At 50.4% G+C, this 19,983-nt stretch overlaps 1 protein-coding gene and 1 long non-coding RNA gene across 8 annotated transcripts in view; one reads left to right on the top strand and one right to left on the bottom strand.

The window, feature by feature from the left end:
• Positions 1–2,294, bottom strand: part of LOC147571098 (uncharacterized) — a 10,792-nt gene extending 8,498 nt beyond the window's left edge. For 3 of the 4 annotated variants that reach the window (XR_015247709.1, XR_015247700.1, XR_015247705.1), the window contains exon 1: positions 804–878. This is a non-coding gene — a long non-coding RNA (uncharacterized LOC147571098). Of the gene's footprint in view, positions 1–803; positions 879–1,952 lie in introns of those variants that run through there. The other variant, XR_015247704.1, reaches the window with a different exon arrangement.
• On the top strand, positions 924–19,983 carry LOC147571097 (pleckstrin homology domain-containing family M member 1-like). Of its 4 annotated transcripts, XM_086696635.1 has the most exons (7): positions 953–1,041; positions 2,726–2,893; positions 3,473–3,615; positions 6,783–6,871; positions 10,104–10,351; positions 12,087–12,713; positions 19,176–19,983. In XM_086696635.1, the coding sequence occupies exons 4-7, from the start codon at positions 6,824–6,826 to the stop codon at positions 19,693–19,695; spliced, it is 1,443 nt and encodes a 480-aa protein (XP_086552761.1). In that variant the 5' UTR covers positions 953–1,041; positions 2,726–2,893; positions 3,473–3,615; positions 6,783–6,823; the 3' UTR covers positions 19,696–19,983. The 4 variants fall into 4 exon arrangements, with proteins under 4 accessions (XP_086552760.1, XP_086552762.1, XP_086552761.1 ...); XM_086696636.1 differs by lacking the exon at positions 2,726–2,893 and having other exon boundaries at positions 952–1,041; positions 3,433–3,615; XM_086696637.1 differs by lacking the exon at positions 3,473–3,615.

Below are 19,983 nucleotides of genomic sequence, written 5' to 3'. Positions count from 1 at the left end.
TCAGGTGCCACATCTTCAACAGCTGGTTTTATAAATGGAAACAGGCACTGGGACCCCTTCTTCTCCCCTTCCCAGAAAGGCTGATGGAGAGCCTGGCCCAGATCAGTGGAGCTTTCTTCCAAGAACTGTCCCGTTCCCAGACCAGCCCTGTAGACACCCCCAAAGTCCCCCTGAACCTGCAGATAGCAGTACCTCTCCACCCCACTACTCACCCCACACTCAGGCCCTAAGATCCCATTTGACCTAAGCCTGCAGGTATGAAGTGTCCAAAGCACAAGACATCTCTCCCCACCCCCACCAACACACACTCTTGACCTTCTGTTCCGAGTCCATGTGAAAGAGAAATATCAACTCTACCAAGTAAAGGAAACAAACAACTTGCTGGCTAGATGAGAATAACCAGAACCTTAAGCTTCATGCCTGGGGGCTGACGGGTACCTAAAGGTGCTCCCTTGGTGACAGCGGTGATCAAAACCTGTATGCTTTTCCTGAGAACCACCAGGCGGGAAGCACCTACTGCACTGATGCCCTCAGGGAGGCAAAACTAGGGTAGACGTTATTGGTCCGATTTTACAAGTGGGAACCTTCCGGGCAGGAGGCCAACAGACAGCCTCAATGGTAGATAGTGCTGTGCCCAGGCAAGGTCATGAACCCAGAAGGCGGCCGGGATCTAGTGAGACGCAGACACTTCTGGGGGCGGGCAGTAGGACACGTTCCGCCCGACACTGGTGGGCTACCCCGGTGGCCTCGCCTCTTCGTGCGCATCTCGGGTCGCAGAGTCCCCAGCCTCCCAGATCACTCACCTGCTCCGGGGCTGGTGACTTGGGCTTTCCCGAGCGGTGGCCCCGCCCCGAGGCTCCGCCGGCCCTGCGATTGGCTCCGCGGTCCGGGGGCGGGGCCGGACGCCGAACCAACGTGATGGCGTCCGGCGCCGCGAGCGCCGTTTCCTGTTGTCGCTGGCCGGGAGGCCGCAGCGCCTGGTCGGAGGCTTAGGGGCTGCCGTGGCCAGGAGTGCCCCGCGCCCCGTCCCCGCTCCCTCTGGTGAGTTAGGGGTCAGAGGGCGAGGAGGGTGAGAAGGGACGGCGGGGCCGAGACGAGAACGGGCGATGGGTCACCAGCCCTGTCCGTGATCGCAAACCCTTGGTTGCTTTGAAACTGTCCTGCTTCAGAGCCTTTTCCCTTCCCCGCCTGAGCCCCGCACCCTACCCCACTCGGACCCGAGCCTTCAGCCCAAACAGCCAGTGCTGACCCGTCCCCTTCCTCTTCTTCACCCGTGACCCGAGCCCAGCCCTTACCCTCACCCCTTCACCACTGGTCTTGCGTAAGTGCAGCCACACTCGACCCCACGGCAGCCCACTTCCAACCCCTAGGACAGCCACTTCCCTCCGCCTCCCTCTGACGCATCTCATTCTCACCCCTCAACCCCTTTGGCGATCCCAGTGCTCCACGCAGACCTCCTCGAACCCCCCCTCCCCCCTCCCCGTCTTTCTGGCTTACCCCTTTTCAGGCTCAGCTTTCTTATCCCAGCCCCCCTGCTCAGCCCCCCAAGGTCTGCTCAGCCAAAACACCCACCTCCCCCCACTCATTTAATACCTACCACCACAGTAGATGCCCTATTGCGCTTACCCCCCTCTTCTTGATAACTCTGATCTCAGCCCTATCTCAAGTCTTGTATGTATCTTCTTGTCCTCGCCCACTCAACCCCTAACTTCCAAGCCCACCCCGTACTTTCTTTCCATCCCCAGCCAGCCTGAGGACACTTCATTCCTGAGTCTTTGCTAAACCACCCCCCAACTCTTGCTGCCCTAGTTCCCACCACCCCTACCCAATCTTGTTAGACTGACGTCTTCCTATCCCCGTTTCAACTCTTCATCCCAACTCTGCGCCCATTCTTCCCTTGATGTGGTCCCCATTTGATCTGAGAACCTAGTGCAGTCCCCTGCCGACCCCACCTGCTTTCTCAGAGCCAGGCACTTGCCGAACACCTCAATTGATGCAGGGCCTCAGATGGTAAGTAAGTGTGGAGGAGTAGAGATCCTTCTCCCGTGGGTCAAGTGCTTTTCCTGGATGTCAGGTCCCCTGTAGCTGTCCTTAAGGATTGTGTTCCTGGCATCCATATTACATCACTCGCGTTGGCTGCTGGAATGGTAGGTATCATCCAAATACCTGGAAGGTGAGGGACAGCTACTCATTCAGCTGGGGCAGTGGGAGCTTATCACTTCCTTTTGGGTGATGATCTGGAGAAACTCCAGGGGTTCCACTGTGTGGGGTTGGCTGTGGTCACAGAATCATGTCCATGTGTATTGCCCTGCCGCTTAGAAAGGACCCTCACCCAGTGCCCCTCCTGGCCAGAACTGGTTGTAGATTAGTCCCGCTACCGAATGTGCCAGAGGTGACGTTACATGTTGTGAAGAGTAGAGATGAGTGGATCCTGGGGACGCCGAGGCCTCCGTGGAGGCTGTTGAATTGCTTCCTCTTTTGGCAGGTGCTGGAGCATTGAGTTTTGACCATTTTGATTACCCATGAACACAGAGAGTCAAGTTATCTCAGAGTAGCTAGACATTCTTGAGGCACCCAGGCTCCATTGTTAACATTTATAATCTCCTGGGATTTGGGGGTGCACCTCCCCTCTAAGTTCTGGTGACCAAACTCCGAAGGATTGGCCATTTGACAGCCATTGTAAAGGACCCCAAAGAAGACCCATTGTCTTTGCTTGCATTTGTAGTCTCACGCCTTCGAGAATCGGATGGCCTTTGACCTTCAATGTCCCCTTCCGTGAAGGTGTGATCTCTGAAGGGTTTCAGCCTGTTGGCAGCTTGGTGTAATGGAAGGAGTTCCACAGTGACCCCACCACTGAAAAGTTGTATACCTCAACCTCTTACGGTCTGCAACGGTCTGAGCCTTTTTATTTTACTCATCTGTTCATTCAGCAAGTATTTCTTGAGCACCACCCTGTGCCGTGCACTGTTTGAAGCATTAGAAATACAATGGTGAATGAGTCAGGCAAAGGTCCTGCTTTCATTCACTCAGAGTTTGGTCCTTGCCAGAATCTTAAGGGACCTGGGACAAGAATATGGGAGAGATGGGTGTTGTTGGATGGAAGGAGGGAGGGAGGAAAGAAAGATACCCAGTGTTCCTAGACTTCACATTTCTGGCCTCCCCCACTAGCCTTTGGACTGGGAATCACGAGCTAGAAGTTGCTTGCCCTCCAGCTGATATTCAGTTGCTTTGCTGCCCTACCCCCCCCCCCCCACACACACACCCATCCCACCCCCCACAGGGCTCTTGTCTAGAAATCCGACTTTCTTCAGGTAGAAGGAGGTGCTGTTTACTCAGCACTCACATGTCTGAAGTATCCGCTGTCTTTCTGAATCAGAAGATAACTTTGTCATTTGTTTCCAACTGAAAACCCTGACTCATCACCTGGTAGAGCAGCTGGAGGGCTTAAACACCGGCCTGTTGTCGTGCATAGCCAGGTGCAGGATCGGAGTCAGGCCGTAGAGACGAGGCTGTCGCGGATGGCGGGGAAGTCTCTCAGAAGAGGAGGTTGCTGTTTACTGATGAACGGAGTGTTTCGAAAGTGGTGAAGCCAGGTTATCCATTTCTTCTTTTAATGTAAGTCTCATCTGAGTCCTTCTCCTCTTTTCGTTCTTCCTTAGTCTCCTGAGGAAGTGAAATTGGATGTTTATAGAAGGCCAGGCAGTATCACGAAGAGAATCAACCACAACGATTCCTTCCTGTGTGTTGGAACGTTTGAGGAGGGACAGCTCGGAAACCTGGCTGCCATGGAAAGGACCTGTGGTCAGCTAGGTGGGGCCACAGATCTGATGGGCAAGATTGTTTCTTGTCAGTGTTAGGCCTTCTTTGATAAGGTGGAGCTTCTGAAGAGTCTGTGAATAATAAGTTTGCCTGAAACTCTTTGAACCAAGGACCTGGGACAGTATGAACTGGCGAAAGGCACAGAGCTTGGAATGAGAAAATTCTGTCCCTCACCTGAGGCGTGTTTCTACTGAGCCTCAGTTTTCTCTTCTGTGAATGAGGGATAATCATCCTTCTCTCACAGGATTGTTTTAAGAATTAAATGAGGATAGAGAATGAGATCCTGTGCCAGAGTGAACCGATACCGAGGGGCAGAGGTAGACGAAGGGTGGCTTAGGAGTTTCCTAAAGGCACACGGCACTCACCTTTTCTGCTCAACTGTATCAGGGATGTTTGAACTCTCTACTTGCTCTCTTTATTCTGGGTCTCCTGAAGACCCACCCCTCTTTTGTTTGCTTCTTGGTGTCAGTGAAGACAGTTCTGAGGATAGAAAGTGAAACCAGTCCCATAGCATGGTAGATGGGGGTCTGGCCCACCCAAGGAGCCTGCTGGAGTGCTGACCTAGCAGTCAGGAGACCCAGAGCCCAGAGATCTCACATCGTAGATGGTCGTGGTCCTGCCTCTGAGCCATTGCCTGCCTTCCTGAGGCGTTCTAGCACCGACAGGCCTATGTAGGGAGCTTTGGTTTCCTGCAAAGAAAGATGTGCCCGGAACTTTGGCCTGACCCCCACGTCTCAGTTCTGTTTTGTGAATTGTCAAGTGGCCATTCTTCTAGGTTTCTCTGCACGGTTGTCCTTTTGTGACGTTCCTGACACTGTTTTAGGTCCCAGTTGTCTCTTGTCTGGCCCTGCTCTGACCTCAGTGTCAGTTTACTTTGTTTTTTCAGCAGATCCTGACTTGGCCAGGACACCCACTTAATGATAAGCCTCCCTCCCTCCAGTGAATATTATTTTCAGTTAATTAGTTGATGAGGCCTCAATGGTCCTCCTCTTCAGATTGCTGAGGCCCAAGCCTTGAGGCCGGCTGAGGGAAGGGCAGTTTTAGGGCTTGAGGCTCTGTCTAGAAGGGCAGGCCCCCGGAATTACCAAAGGGGATTGGATGCCAGGGTCTCAAAGCCAGAGAGCCTGAACTTGGCCTGCAGGGCTGCGTAGGGTAGCCTTGAAGAAACCCAGCCTCTAGGATCAGGCACGGTTTCAGGACCGACTCTGTAGTACGTCCCCTTCTCCCGGTGCCCTGGTGGCCAGAGCATGGAGCTGGTCTCCAGCAAAGGGTCCTGAGGATTCCCGGTGGGTAGGAGCTGGGAAAGTGGTGGAGGGAGAGACAGTGTGATGGGCTGTGGCCAGGGGCTAGTGTTCCTCCTGTCAGTCTGTTGTGCGCTGACCAGAGCTGGTTTCGTGGGGCCCGTCCTCCACACACCTGTCTCCCTTTGCATGTCCTTACTTAGGAAGGTCGGCGCTGGGTCCTGTTCACCCTCTGCCGGATCCAGAGGCCAGGGGTGAATCAGAGCGTCTTTCATCATTTAGGGCCACCCTGCCGTTCTCCATGCCTCGCTGTTCGCCTGTAAACCTTTCCTGCCAGACTCAACCCGATGCTCCCTTGCATCCCGCCACCTGGGCCCCCGGCCGAAGAGCCCTCCTCCCAAGACTCCCCTGCCCCCTCCCCAGCCACCCCTTAGCCCTAGCTCACACCTGCCTCTTCCAGAAGGGTGGATGTCATCCTGGCCGAAGGTGGTAGAGCCCGCCACTGATCAGCCCTGGGATCTTGGGAAGTTCCTTGACCTGGGTCAGCTTTGATTTCGTATCTGTTAGATCTGGATAATAAAAGAGCTCGCCTAGGGTGGTTCCAAGGAATGAATGAAGCAATGTGTGTAAACAGTACAAAATCCATTCAGCATGCCTCCATTTGATAACTTCTTTGGGCCATCGGTTTTTGAGAACAGAGACAGCGATGACCTGTTTTTTGGTGTCCCTCCATGCTCGGCAGTGTGGTCACTAGAGATCTGTTTAGATGGGAATGTGCCTACCCAATCCTGGTCCGTCCAAGTGGCTGGGGCGGTCCAGGCGAGCCAACAGCCCCCCCCCCCGAGGCTCAGGTTGAGGCCCCCCCCACCCCCGACCTAAGCCACCCCCGGGGGGTGGGGGGGAGCCAGTGCCCTGAGGGATTTACCTGTGTACTGACTTCAGGTAGTTGAGCGGACTCATTCAGACAGTGGCCTTTGCCTGTAAGGCTTGGCCACATCCAACCGGGGTAATAGACACCATTTATCCTTAGTACCGTCAGGCCCTGTGCTGGGCATTTTCCACATTCATAACCTCCATTTGAGACGTCTGCCGTGGTGCCCCACCTAGCATGCCTAAGTGGTTAGTGGCAAATCGAGATTCGAACCCGTGTTGTTTCCCTTAGGCGTGTCCCTGTGCTGCTCCAGCTGGACCCTCGTGCCTGGAGGGGAAGCAGCTATGTAGCAAGAGGCCCTCCCTTTGGAAACTTCCTTCGGTTGTGCTTGTCCCCGCCGAGCTGGCAGACATGGGGCTGGCACAGGAGTCAGAGGCTCCGAATGTGAATTGTGAGCCCCTGCTTCCTGGTCCATGTGGGCTCTTGGCACCTCCAGCGGCAGCATCCCCCTCGCACCCTTAGTTCTGTATCCAAATCAGCCCTTCATTCCCTGCTTTTTTGTGCCAGCGTGTGGTGTGGCATACAGAGGCCTTTCCATGCCCTGATTAGGGTGGACCCACCCATGGCACATAGGATTCCCCACCTCCTGAGATCCGAGCCCTCAGATTTCTTCTCTTCCCTTGTTTCCTTCCTTAAAATCCACTCTTGGCTTTTACTTTTGAATTCAGAGGCCTTTGCATTGCAGTTTGAGGAAGATGGGCTGACCCGCTGCCTGCTGGGGGAGGGGGAGAATTGGCTGCGGGTGGGGAGCTGGAACCTGCTCATCTGGCCGCCGCCGTCTGTCTCTGCAGGTGTCATGTGATTCTCCGAGGGAGCTGCAGTGTGAGCGGAAATGCTCTCGGTGGTGGAGAATGGACTGGACCCCCGGGCTGCCATCCCGGTAGGCAGTCGGAGAGGCTCAAGGGTGGGGAAGGGGGCACGGGACAGCCATGTCGTTGGTTTTCCTCACTTTGAAATGAATGAGTACTGTCTGGAAAGCGAGGCCTCGGGTTGAGAAAGAGTTATAGCAGAAGCAGGCTCTGAGGAGATCCTGCCCTTTCTAGAACATCTTCTTGGTGATGGAATGGGAATTGATAAAAAACGACGGATTTTAATACGGGCTGCCTAAAGACCAAGGATTTCTCAAAGGAAGTCATACATATGGGGCGCCTGGGTGGCTCACACGGTTAAGCGTCATGATCGTAAGCGGCTCATGGTCTTACAGTTTGTGAGGTCAAGCCCTGCATTGGGCGCTCTGCTGTCAGAGCAGAGCCTGCTTTGGATCCTCGGTCCGCTCTGTCTCTGCCCCCTCCCCCACAGGCACATACACGTATGCACATTCTCTCTCTCTCTCTCTCAAAAATAAGTAAACATTAAAAGAAGGGGCAGCTGGGTGGCTCAGTCGGTTGAGCATCCGACTTCGGCTCAGGTCATGATCTCACGGCTCATGGGTTGGAGCCCCGCATCGGGCTCTGTGCTGCCAGCTCAGTGCCTGGAGGTTGCTTCATATTCTGGGTCTCCCTCTCTCTCTCTCTGCCCTCTCCCTCTCATGCTGTCTCTCTCTGTCTCTCAAAAATAAATAAACATTAAAAAAAAAGAAAAGAAAAGAAGGCATTAGGGTGGCCTGGGTGGCTCAGACGGTTGAGCGTCCATTTGGCTCAGGTCATGATCTCACGATTTGGGAGTTTGCTGTCACCACCTAGCCCACTTTGAATCCTCTGTCCCCCTCTCTCTTTGCCTCTCTCTCTCTCTCTCTCTCTCTCAAGTCAAATAAGCAAACAATGAAAGAAGTATATGACCCATAAGTCATATGAAAAGATGTCTAACATCAAAAGACTGCATACTGTATGACTTCATTTACACAAAATGTCCAGAATTGGCAAATCCATAAAGACAGAAAGTAGATTAGTAGTTGCTAGGGGTCGAGGGAGAGGGGACTAGAGAGGAGTGACTGCTCATGGGCACAGTGTTCCTTTTTGAGAGAATGAAAATGTCCTAAAATTAGGTAGTGGCTGTAGTTTCACTATTCTGTGAATATACCAAAAATCACTGAACTGAATAGTTTAAATGAGTGAATTTTATGCAATGTAAATTGTGTCTCATTAAAGCTGTTATAAAGAAAAAAGGAACAGGGGCGCCTGGGTGGCGCAGTCGGTTGAGCGTCCGACTTCGGCTCAGGTCATGATCTCACGGTCCATGAGTTCGAGCCCCGCGTCGGGCTCTGTGCTGACAGCTCAGAGCCTGGAGCCTGCTTCGGGTTCTGTGTCTCCCTCTCTCTCTGACCCTCCCCCGTTCATGCTCTGTCTCTCTCTGTCTCAAAAATACATAAACATTAAAAAAAATTTTTTTTTTAAAGAAAAAAAGAACATTCAAGTTTTCTAAGAACATTAACATGAACTGTTTGGGCTAAGATAAAAATAAAACAGTAAAATATTTATCCATAATCCTATCAGCTAACAGTTCAAACCAGGTTTTCTGTATTCCCTCCCAATCCTTTTCCAAAACATAGGTATTTTGACATGCTTATATTATGACAGAACTGTCTTTATCTTTCCAAAGGATTTTACATATATGTATTTTATAATTGATTTATGTAACAGACCTTAACGGAATACTTACATGTGTCAGGAACCAGGCCAAGTGTTGAGGATGCAAGAATGAAAAAAAAAAGCAAGTCCTGCCCTCAGAGTAATCCCCCCCCCACCCCCCAACTCCTGTGCTGTAGGTCAGGAAGTATTCGTTCCGTTTAACAGATGAGGAAATTAAGCTCAGTGAGGTTAAGTGAAATGTCTGCAGTGACCCAGCTGTTGACCAACAGAGCTGAGACTAACATCTGCCTCTGACTGCCAGGTCAAGGATCTTTCCTTTTTTCTTTCTTTCTTTTTAAAGTTTATTTATTTATTTTAGGGGCGCCTGGGTGGCTCAGTCAGTTAAGCGTCCTGTTTCGGCTCAGGTCATGATCTCACGGCTCGTGGGTTCGAGCCCTGCATCAGGCTCTGTGCTGACAGCTCAGAGCCTGGAGCCTGCTTCGGATTCTGTGTCTTCCTCTCTCTCTGCCCCTCCCCCCCTCATACTTTGTCTGTCTCTCTCTCTGTCTCTCTCTCTCAAAAATAAACATTAAAAAGATATTTTTAAATAAATAACGTTTATTTTATTTATTTTGAAAGGGAGAGTGAGCATGAGCAGAGGAGGGGCAGAGGAGGGGCAGAGAGGGGAGAGAGAGAGAGAGAGAGAGAGAGAGAGAGAGAGAGAGAGAGAGAGAGAGAATCTCAAGCAGGCTCCACACTGTCAGCACAGAGCCAGATACGGAGCTCAAACTCAGAAACCGTGAGATCACGACCTGAGCTGAAATCAAGAGTCAGATGCTTAACTGACTGAGCCACCCAGGTGCCCCTAGGATCTTTCGTAATGTGGACCATGCTCCTGTTTTCTTGGTGTTTTTATGGTTCTAAAGTGGCACTTGTAGCCTCTTCATGGAATCGTAGACCCCTAAACAAGGTGGAAAGCTTCACCCCTGCCCTAGATGGATCACCCAGGCTCCCACACCTGTAACTATGATGGAGCCGGTATTTAAACACAAGATTTCTATGGCTATCAAATCACTGAAGTTCGGTTTAAAAAGCAAAACAAAAGAAAAACATACAACTATCTTTGCAAAAAAATAACTATCTCTGGGGGGTATAAGTACATAATTTTCCTTTTCTCCTCTATGCTTTGTCTCTGTTTTCTTTCTTTCTTTTTTTAAAATTTTTTTCCAACGTTTATCTATTTTTGAGAGAAAGAGAGAGAGCGCGTGTGTGCGTGTGCAAGTGGGGGAGGGGCAGAGAGAGAGGGAGACACAGAATCCAAAGCAGGCTCCAGGCTCTGAGCTGGCAGCACAGAGCCCGACGTGGGGCTCGAACCCATGAACCGTGAGATCAGGACCTGAGCCGAAGTCGGACGCTCAACCGACTGAGCCACCCAGGCACCCATCTTTGTTTTCTATGATTAGCTTGTGCTAGTTTTGCTGTATACACACCCACAGGTAGACGTGAGGCGTGTGTGGGTGTGCGTGTATTTGGTGATAAGCACTTCCCTTCCAGGGGTCACCGCAGGATCTTCTAAAGGCCTGTGTTATGTCTGACACTGACTAGGTCATCAAGAAGAAGCTAGTGGGATCTGTGAAGGCGTTGCAGAAGCAGTACGTGTCCTCGGACACAGTGGTCACTAGCGAAGACGGAGATGCCAGCACCATGTGCAGTGCCCTGGAGGCTGTATTTATCCACGGACTGCATGCCAAGCACATCCGAGCCGAGGCCGGAGGGAAAAGGAAGAAGAGCGCCCACCAGAAGCCTCTGCCTCAGCCTGTCTTCTGGCCCCTCCTGAAAGCTGTCACCCACAAGTGAGATCAGCAGGGGAGGCTTTGCTTTGGGGAGGAGCTTCAGTGTGGGTGACCCTGGGCTCTCCCTCTACAGCTCTATGGGAAGGCAGCAGAGATGCTCTGTGTTCTAGAATGGAGATGGGTGAGATAGGGGTTATTGTTAGACCAAGCCTCAAGAGCCCCTCAGCGCACAGGCAATGGCCTGGGGCTGCTCAGGCCCCTGGCTGGTCGCCTTTAGCAGGAGCCGCTTTTTTGCCACACCGTGGCAAAGTTAGGTAGTTGGAACAGAGAATGTGTGGCCTGCAAAGCCTAAAATCTTTACTAAGTGGCCCTTGACAGAAGAGGTTTGCTGACCCTGCCTTGGAATGTTTGAACATCTCTATGCTAAGTATTATATCCTAAGAGGCTGTGGCATTTTTTAAAGCAGTGGAATCCAGATCATCTGAATATCCACCCTGGGACGTTTGCCTCTGCGGCCCTGGCCCTAACTGCCTGGGCTTTGGAGCAAGCAGCTGCTGGCACGTTGCCTCTAAGGGCTATTAAATGCCACCTGCAGCCTGAAGGTGCCTTGTCGGTCTGTATCTTCCTTTTCCTGCTGACTGCCACCGCCCTATCTCAGGTTCTTACCTCATTCCCAGGTGGCAGTGGCTTTCTAATTGTCCCCCTTATCTCATTCTGTCTGTCCTTAGGTCAGGCAGCTGGTCCACATTTATTGAGCTTAAGCTAACCCGAGCTCATTCCCTGAGCCCTGTGGAGCACGCACTCCTATGGGCGAGACGTGCTCAGGGCACTGTGATGGTCAGAGGAAGGGCATTTACATCAGACCAAGGGTTCGGGAACTGAGTTTGGTACCTGATCTTATCCCGAGCAGCCCACCCAGAAGTCTGCGTGACTGCGGTCGAGTCATTTCCCGGTGTAAAAACTCTCAGGCTCCCCAGTGCTAGCCTGGAGTCCCATTCACTTCGTTGGGGCCCCAGAATCTGTATCCTGACCAGGTTCCCAGGTGATTCTGACGCACAGCCAGGTGTGGGGACCCTTGCCCCACTTTGCCTCACCGGTTGGATGCTCGAGACCCTGCATCACCTGACTTTGCAACCCAATCAGCCGCTCCTCCTCCTCCCCGTGCTGTAACGGGAGTGCTCACCACTCCTGTTACACAGCTGCTGCTTCCCTACCCTTGGTGCCTTTTTGCTGTCAGTCCTTGGTGCCTAAGGTTCCCCTTCCATCTTTGCCGCTTGAAATCCCTCAAGGCCCAGCTCAATGCCTTGCCTATCCCTAATCCCTATGCCTAATCCCTCAATGCCTTGCCTAAGGCATTGTTCTTACTGCAACCTGGAAGTGATTGCCTTCCCCCCACCCCAGCTCTACTGACAACAGGGTTCACCTCCGTGTGCCCTTGAAAGGTAGTAACCTGGACTGAGGGCAGGACCATGTCTGTATCCTGTATCTTCACGGCTCCAAAGACCTGGCACTTAGGGGCTCATCAGATGTATGCCGGATGAGCAGGTGATGTCAAGGGCGCCTGGGGAGTTGTAACAAAAATGGCAATTATCCTGCATGACAGTAACCTCGAAAAAGTGGGGTGTTGTAGCTAAATATTTCTCAATTCCTTGTAGAACACTGCTATCTGAGATTTTTTTCCCAAGCCTGTATATACTTGCAGTCATTATTACTGGCTCCTGCTCACCAGTGGATAAAACAATCCTCCGTGATCTGAAATCATTTCTTGAAACAAGCCTGTCCTCTCCACCCGCAGACACATCGTCTCGGAATTGGAGCACCTGATCTTTGTCAGCACGGACGTGGGCCGCTGCCGGGCCTGGCTGAGGCTGGCCCTCAATGACGGCCTGATGGAGTGCTACCTGAAGCTGCTCCTCCAGGAGCCCGCCCGCCTGTGCGAGTACTATCAGCCCGCAGCCCTGCTTCGAGACGCCGAGGAGGGCCAGTTCCTCCTCAGCTTCCTGCAGGGACTGACGTCCTTATCCTTCGAGCTCTCCTACAAGTCCGCCATCTTAAACGAGTGGACGCTTACCCCACTGGCTCTCTCTGGGCTTTGCCCGCTCTCTGAGCTCGACCCCCTCACCACCTCTGGGACACAACTACAGCGGAAAGAGTCTCTGGATTCAATTTCCCATTCCTCAGGCTCGGAGGACATCGAAGTCCAGCACTCAGGCCATAAGATCCGACGGAACCGGAAGCTCACGGCCTCCTCCCTCAGCCTGGACACCGCCAGTTCATCCCAGCTGTCTTGCAGCCTAAACTCTGATAGCTGCCCACTCCAAGTGAATGGCTCCAAGAGTCCAGATCGTTCCGAGGAGCCCATGTCCTACGACTCCGATCTGGGGACAGCAAATGCCGATGACTCAGACCCGTCTCTGCAAGAGTGAGTGTCCTCCCCCCACTCCTTCTCCTCCCCCTGCCTTCCTTCCTTCCTTCTCCTCTTCCTCTTTCTCTCCCTTCCTATGGCATGTGATTGCCTGTCACTGAGCATTGAGCTCTCTAAGGGCATAAAGGAAAAGAGGACCGTGGCTCTTCCTCAGGGACTGGAGTTGCCGGGACTTATAACTGGAGGCAACATGGGGCAGCGAGGAGAATGGATTCAGGGAGGGCTCAGAGCTGAATCAGGCTCCGGCTCTGCCCCTGGCTGATCTTCGACAAGTTACCTAATTTGTCTGAGGCTTCGTGTAAAATATTATTGCCTCTAGGGCGGAAACTAACGGTTCGGAGTTAGATGTACGACTTCCAAAAGACGCAGTGAAGCCCAGCGCGTCAGGGTGCTCCGCTGCGACCTCCCAGAAGGCCTCTGAAGGACACAGACCCTGAATGAGGCCTGGAGGAGGTGGTGCACAAAAGGGGCCAAGCAAGTGAGTGGAGGAAGAGCACAGGGAGCAATGAACTTGACTAGAGAAGGGACCCTGGGCAGAGCTATCTCTTTAAAAGAACTTTTTTCTATTTGAGTATTGTTGACGCACGGTGTTATATTAGTCTCAGGTGTACAACGTAGTGAGTCACCATCTCTCTATGTTAACCATGCTCACCACAGCAGAGCCTTCTTCGTTCAGGCCCTTTTGAAACATTCGTTTTTTAATAGATTTATTTTTATGGTAAGAAAAAAAAGTCTACCTACAGTGAAACGTCTTTTCCACCTTTGTAACCATAATTATTAATTCCTTACATCTTTCTTTTTCTTTTTTTTAAAGTTTATTTATTTTTGAGAGAATGAGCAGGGGAGGGGCAGTGAGAAAGGGGGACGGAGGATCTGAAGCAGATTCTGTGCTGACAGCAGAGAGCCCAACGTGGGGCTCGAACTCACAAACTGTGAGATCATGAGCTAGGCTGAAGTCAGACATTTAACTGACCGAGCCACCCAGGCACCCCCTTTACATGTCTTTTTCTGATGTTTCTAAATGCATCTAACAGATATGAAAAGACTTTTTAAATGTCTTTTATATTTCTTATCTCTGCCCCATCCCCACAAAGCTATTATAAATATACTGTTTGATACCTTGTCTCAGAAGAGATCAGAATTTTTGTTTTGGAGCTTCATATCAGTTTCTTCAGTTTTTTTTTTTTTTTCCCCTGTGACATGTGTTTCCATTGTATGAATCTACCTTAGTTTATTTGGCCAGCCCTGTATTTACTGGACACTGGAGTTCACTCTTTCTATAAATAACCGTGTGTATGTGATCTTTTAAGTCTATGCAACTATCTCTGTTCAGTAAAGTCCCAGAAACAGAATTGCTGAGGCAAAGGATAAATGAATCTACAATTTTCATAGATAACCGCCTGTTTACACTCTGTCAGGAATGTACCTGTGCCCTCTCGGCCTTGTAGGCAGAAGGTATTATCAAACTTTTGGATATTTGCTCATCTAATAGGTAGAACATGATAAACTTTTTTTTCAAGTTTATTTATTTGTTTTGAGAGAGAGAGAGAGAGAGAGAGCAAGCGAGCATGAGTTGGGGAAGGGCAGGGAGAGAGAGGGGGAGAGAGAGAATCCCAAGCAGGCCCCTCGCTGTCAGTGCAGAGCGTGATGCAGAGCTTGATCCCAGGAACTGTGAGATCATGACCCGAGCCAAAATCAAGAGTCGGACGCTTAACTGACTGAGCCACCCAGGCGCCCCGAAAATGGTAAATTTTTATTAAGCGCTTCCTTCAGCCAGACCCATGTTCCCTCAGCCAGTGTCTAGGATCTTCTTTTCTACTCCTGTGTGCCCCTACCTTCTTGGTTCATTCAAGTCTTTACAGGTTTCCCAGCTGCTGTGGGAAGAACACCAGATTGGGTGCCGGTACGGACTGGCTTGTAGCAGGATCCGGCCTCAAGCCCTGTTCTACCAGTCACAAGTCCAGTAACGGCAGGCCAAGCGTTGGCTCTGTGAGGTTGTTTCTTCATCTGTAAAGTGGAGGCTCCCTCATAGGGATTCTCTGGCTGAGAATCAGATCAGATGCCTGGGGGCGAATTACGGCTGAAGCAGCTTCTGAGCAACAGAGCACATTAGCTAGAACTTTCAAACATCAAACAAGAATTTAGGTAGAACATCCTGGAAGGGAGCAATCCCCGCTCTATCGGCTGGGCCCATGGCGTGACTTAAGTTCACTCACCTGTCTGAACCCTTCCTTGTGTCTCCTCCTCCCACAGGCCAGCCCGCCGGCCCTCTGTCTGTCATGTGCCCTGCTTTTATCTTTCGTGAGTCTTGTGATTGGAAAATTCCAGCTTAAGGCCGTTGAATCAGTGACCGTCCACCCTGTGTGGGAAGCGTCATCCTGGGCATTGTGGGAGAAGTCAAGGGAAGAGGGTCAGGATGTACAGACCAGCGCGGGGCAGTGGCGTGCGGAACCAGCAAACACAGAGCACACAGATGCACAAACACACATCCAGCACCGTCACTCTGAGTGCTGGGCTTGAAGTTATCTTCGCACGTCCACACACACCAGCTCTTAGAGGGTGTGTCTGAGGGTGAAGAGTCACATCAGCAGTTAAGAGTTCGCTTATTTTTGTCATATTACTTAAATATTTGTTTACGTGGATTTTTTAAAGTTGATTTATTTTGAGAGAGAGAGAGAACAGGCGTTCTATCAAAATAAATGTTAAAAAAAGTTTTTTAAAATCATCTACAAGTTAAACATAAAGTACAAAAGATGTAACATTCCAAGGAAATGTATTAACTTAATGTTTTCTGGAAACCAAACTGCAGTTTGCTTTGTGAATAGAGGATTGATGGCCTGAATAGCTTCTTTTGTGTTGGTTGGGTCTGAATTACAGTGATCGCTGAGAAGCACAGCTAGGGGCCGGTGGTTAGGAGTGTGGACTCAGGAGCCAGACTGCTGGAGTCTTCCATTAACCAGCTTTGCGACCCCGGGCAAGATACTCAACCTTTCTGACCTTGATGTCCTCATCTGCAAGACGGGGATAAGAATGCTAGGAAGTGAGTTAAGGTATGCAAAGCGCTTAGAGCAGTGCCAATCACAGGGTGAGTGCTCCATAGGCGGTGTCATCATCATTTTACTACTGGGGGTCCCCGTGATGTCAGTTCTCGCGCTACTTGTCTGTGTATACACGGCTGCAGATCTGTGCTTGGTGATATTTGTCAGAGGTCGTTATCATGAGGCCTTCTCTTGGGGGAAATGATTCTTCGCACATGCGGCCCCCTCCTGTACTTTCATGAGCACCCCTGACCGCCAGGTGGTGCCGTGGACCCCAACGCGCTAGTCCACGCGCTCAGGAAAAGCGCAGGCTCAGAATCGCTTGGCGGGGGCACTTTATGGGGTGGTCATGCCGATTCTCCAGCCCATGCTTTTATTCCACACCTACGCCTCTGTGTACGCGCAATATACGTATGTGTATAATACGTATATGTTTCCAGACTGTCTTCTAAATGAAAGCACAAACTTCTAGAATTTTTCAACAGGCAGTTTTTGAAAAACGCTGCCCTGAGCTGGACAGAAGTGGAAGGACCGGAGCGGTGTCACCGTTTCAGCCCTATGTTGGTTGCATTTTCTTCAAAAGTTTTGAAAATTCTCTTTCTTTCACTTTTCCTTCAAAACCTCATCTCTAGCACTTTTTCCCACTTGATGTGCATGTCTCTTATTCTCTCTGGGTCCTGCCGACCAGCTCTGATCCTGGTGAGACTCCTGTGAACTTGATTTCATCCTGACCGTGGTGTTGATTTGGTGGAAACTCTAATTTATCACACAAGCTTCTTGCTGTCGGGTGGTGTTTCTTTATTCCCACACCCAGTCCACTCCATCATTAAAATGTGTCTTACAGACGAGGGGTCATTTATAATTGATAACCATTTCGGTAATGCTGGTGAATCTTTCCGTAATTCTCTTTCCTTACATTTTTATAGCCATGTGTGTAGAGGCTAAGCAGTCTTGCCAGTGGCGATAAGAACAACCAATGACAAATTGAGGTTAATGTTTATTGAGTACTTACTTTGTGCCAGACACTCTATAAGCATTTTACCTATATGATCTCATTCAGCCTTGAACACAGTCATAGGTGGGTGCTGTTACCGTGCCGGTTTTACGGGTAAAGGAATGAAGTCCGTGAACTTTAGGAACCTATTGTGGGGCCACAGCAGTGTGCCAACCAAAGCCAACCAACATCACCCTTTAAGGAAACCCCTTACCCACTAGCTATGGATTTACCTATTCTGGACATTTAATACCAACGGAATCATACACTATGTGGCTTTTTGTGACCTCCTTCCTTCACTTAGTAGGTTTTCAGGGTTCATCCGTGTTGTAGCATGGGTCATGGCTGAATCATATTCCATTGTGTGAATACACCACAATTTGTTTTATCTTTTCAGTTAGTGGACATTTGTTCTATTCCTACTTTTTGGCTACTGTGAATAATATTGCTGTGAACACTCGTGTACAGGTTTTTGTGCAGACATTGTCTTTTCATTCTCTTGGGTATATACCCATGAGTTGAATTGCTGACTCATATGGTAACTCTATGTTTAACTTTTAAGGAACTACCAAACTGTTCTCCACAGAGGCTGCACCACTTCACATTTCCGCCAGCAGCGTGTAGGAGTTCCATTTTCTCTACACCTTTGCCAACACTTGTTATTCTCTGTCTTTTTAATTTTTAAAAAATTTTTAATGTTTCTTATTTTAGAGAGAGACAGAGAGAGAGAGAGACAGAGCATGAGTTGGGGAGAGGCAGAAAGAGAGGGAGACACAGAATCTGAAGCAGTCTCCAGGCTCCAAGCTGTCGGCACAGAGCCCGACACAGGGCTCGAACCCACGAACCGTGAGATCATGACCTGAGCCGAAGTCGGATGCTTAACTGATTGAACCACCCAGGTGCCCCTCTCTCTTTTTTATTATAGGCATCTTGGTAGGCATAAAGTAGTATCTTATTACGGTTTTGATTTGTATTTCACTCCCGTCTAATGATATCGAGCATCTTTTCATGTACTTTCCATTTGTATACCTTTAGAGAAGTGTCTCTGTAAACCTTTGCCCATTTTTCAGTCAGATTATTTGTTCTAATATTATTGAATTGTAAGAGCTCTCTATATTCTGGATACTAGACCCTTATCAGATATGTGATAATCCTTGGATATAAGATATGCAGATTTTTTTCCTGTTCTATGGGTTATCTTTTTACTTTCTTGATAGTATCCTTTTGAAGCCCAAAAGCTTTTAGTGTTGATAAAGTCCAGCGTACCTATTTTTTATTGTTTACTTATTTGTTGGCTGTCATATAAGAAACCATTGCCTGATCCAAAGATGTATACCTGTTTCCTTCTAAGAGTTTTATAGTTTTAGCTCTTACTTTTAGGTCTTTGATCCATTTTGAGTTCATTGTTTATATGGTATGAGGTAGGGGTCCAACTTTCTTCTTTTGCATGGGACTGTTCGCTTATCCCAGCACCATTTGTTGAAAAGACTATTCTTTCCCCACTGAAATGTCTTGGGCTGCAGATCAGTTGCCCATAAATGTATGGGTTGTTCACCAATGTTTGACTAGCATGTCTTGAAATGTTGTTTGGGGTTATGATGTAGATAAGAGCACACAGCTCAGCCAGAAGACATTAAGGTAGAAACTTGAGTTCTAAAATCCTTATGGAAATGAGCCCACATTAAGGGGAGTTTGGCACGTCTTCTGACCCAGTGTAAACCATTAGGGCAGATATGGGCAATCTCTTGGGCCCCGGGTAGCTTTGTTGTTGTAGGAATCTGTATTCGCCCGTGACATACTCTATTGGTTCATAAACAAAGGAGGAGACAGCAAATAGTTCTAGTTCAGAAACAGAATGTGGATTCTCAGAAGCCTCAGGAGAAGGGGAACAGCCACTAGCCAGTGCACATTTTAGAAGGCCCAGAGTAGTTTTCATGTGCGTGCGTGTGTGTGTGTGTGTATGTAAAGACAGTAACACTGGCTCCCTGTAGTCCCTGAAGCACCACTGAAGGGCAGGAAGAGGCAGTACCATTGGAAGAGTGAGCAGGTGCACACCCCATGTATACTTGCGTGCACACTCCTGCACCCCGTGTACACTGATCTCCGGCAGCAGGTCCTGGGAACAGGAGGCATCTGGGACCCCACATACGGCCCAGCTCTGGTGGACCAGCGCTTGCACCGGAGATCCCGGGCCCCGCAGTTCCCTTGGCCGCCCACTCTACCTCAGTCCCAGCTGGGGAGAAACTTTGTGAGGCGTGTCAGAGGAAGGCTTGTGTGTAAGCAGAGGAGCACGGTGGGTGGATGACGAGGATGTTTTGTTTTGGAAATCCCCAGACAGCAGTTTTGCCTTCTTACCGCCGTCCCAATAGCCTTGGGCATTCTAGCTGACAGCTTGTCACACAGGTTTCTCTGTTTAAAAACTTCCAGGGTATTGTCGGAATTCAGCAAAGCCCAGGTAAACTCTGTGCCAACCAATGGACTGAGCGGACTGAGTGGAGAAATGGAGATTCCCACGGGGCGGGCCTCACTCCCCCTCCCCGGCCTGGAGGCCAGCATCCCTTTTGATGTGCCCGCAGAGCCCCTCCCGCCCCAAGCATCCTCTGGGACTCAAGATGGGGACCGCAAGCAGGAGCCGCCTCCCCAGGCACCTGGCACCCTGGGCTTGCTGCAGTTGGGCACTGCCAAAGCTGTCCCCTCGGTGAGCATTTTAGACCAGAGGCCTTCCAGTCCCGTGGGAGAGGCGGCGGCCAGAGCATTCAGCCCGGGGAGCGGCCAGCAGAAGTCTGTGGAGGATGACGGAGCTGCACGGAGCCTTGGGGTGTCCTCACCCACCAGCCCGGTGAGTGATACAAGCTTTTCGGGGAGAGGTCTTGGGGAAATGTCTCAGAGCTGGTGCAGGGTCTCCCCAGCTAGCCACCCCGAGTGGTCTCTGCCTTGTCTCCATTAGCCCCTCATATCTGTCACGGCGGACGTGAGCCAGGCACGGTGCCAGTCCCTTCCCATGGGTCTCTCTTGTCCTCTCACATTGACCCCGTAGAGAAGATAATTCTCATCTGATCATAGACCCTGCGCATAACCACTGCCACTTATCAGCTCAAGGCCTCGGGCGAGGCCCTTTGCCTCACTGAGCCTTGGTTTCCTCCTCAGCTCTTGTTATTATTAAATTCAGATTTGCTAAAATACCAGACTTTGAGAATACTCATCTTGCAATATGAGCCAGGTTAGAACTGCACCA

Source organism: Puma concolor, unplaced genomic scaffold, assembly GCF_028749965.1.
Source record: "Puma concolor isolate L17-30 unplaced genomic scaffold, mPumCon1.1.hap2 unalloc_scaffold_60, whole genome shotgun sequence".
Taxonomy (NCBI): Eukaryota; Metazoa; Chordata; class Mammalia; order Carnivora; family Felidae; genus Puma; species Puma concolor.
The sequence above is the reverse complement of the archived record's forward strand: the minus strand, read 5'-3'. Positions and strand labels throughout refer to the sequence as shown.

Coding starts and splice junctions, on each gene's coding strand:
- LOC147571097 (XM_086696636.1), top strand. CDS start 6,824: ATGCTCTCGGTGGTGGAGAATGGACTGGACCCCCGGGCTGCCATCCCG. Junction 10,352..12,086: donor CTGAAAGCTGTCACCCACAA/GTGAGATCAGCA, acceptor CTCCACCCGCAG/ACACATCGTCTCGGAATTGG. Junction 12,714..19,175: donor TCAGACCCGTCTCTGCAAGA/GTGAGTGTCCTC, acceptor AAAAACTTCCAG/GGTATTGTCGGAATTCAGCA.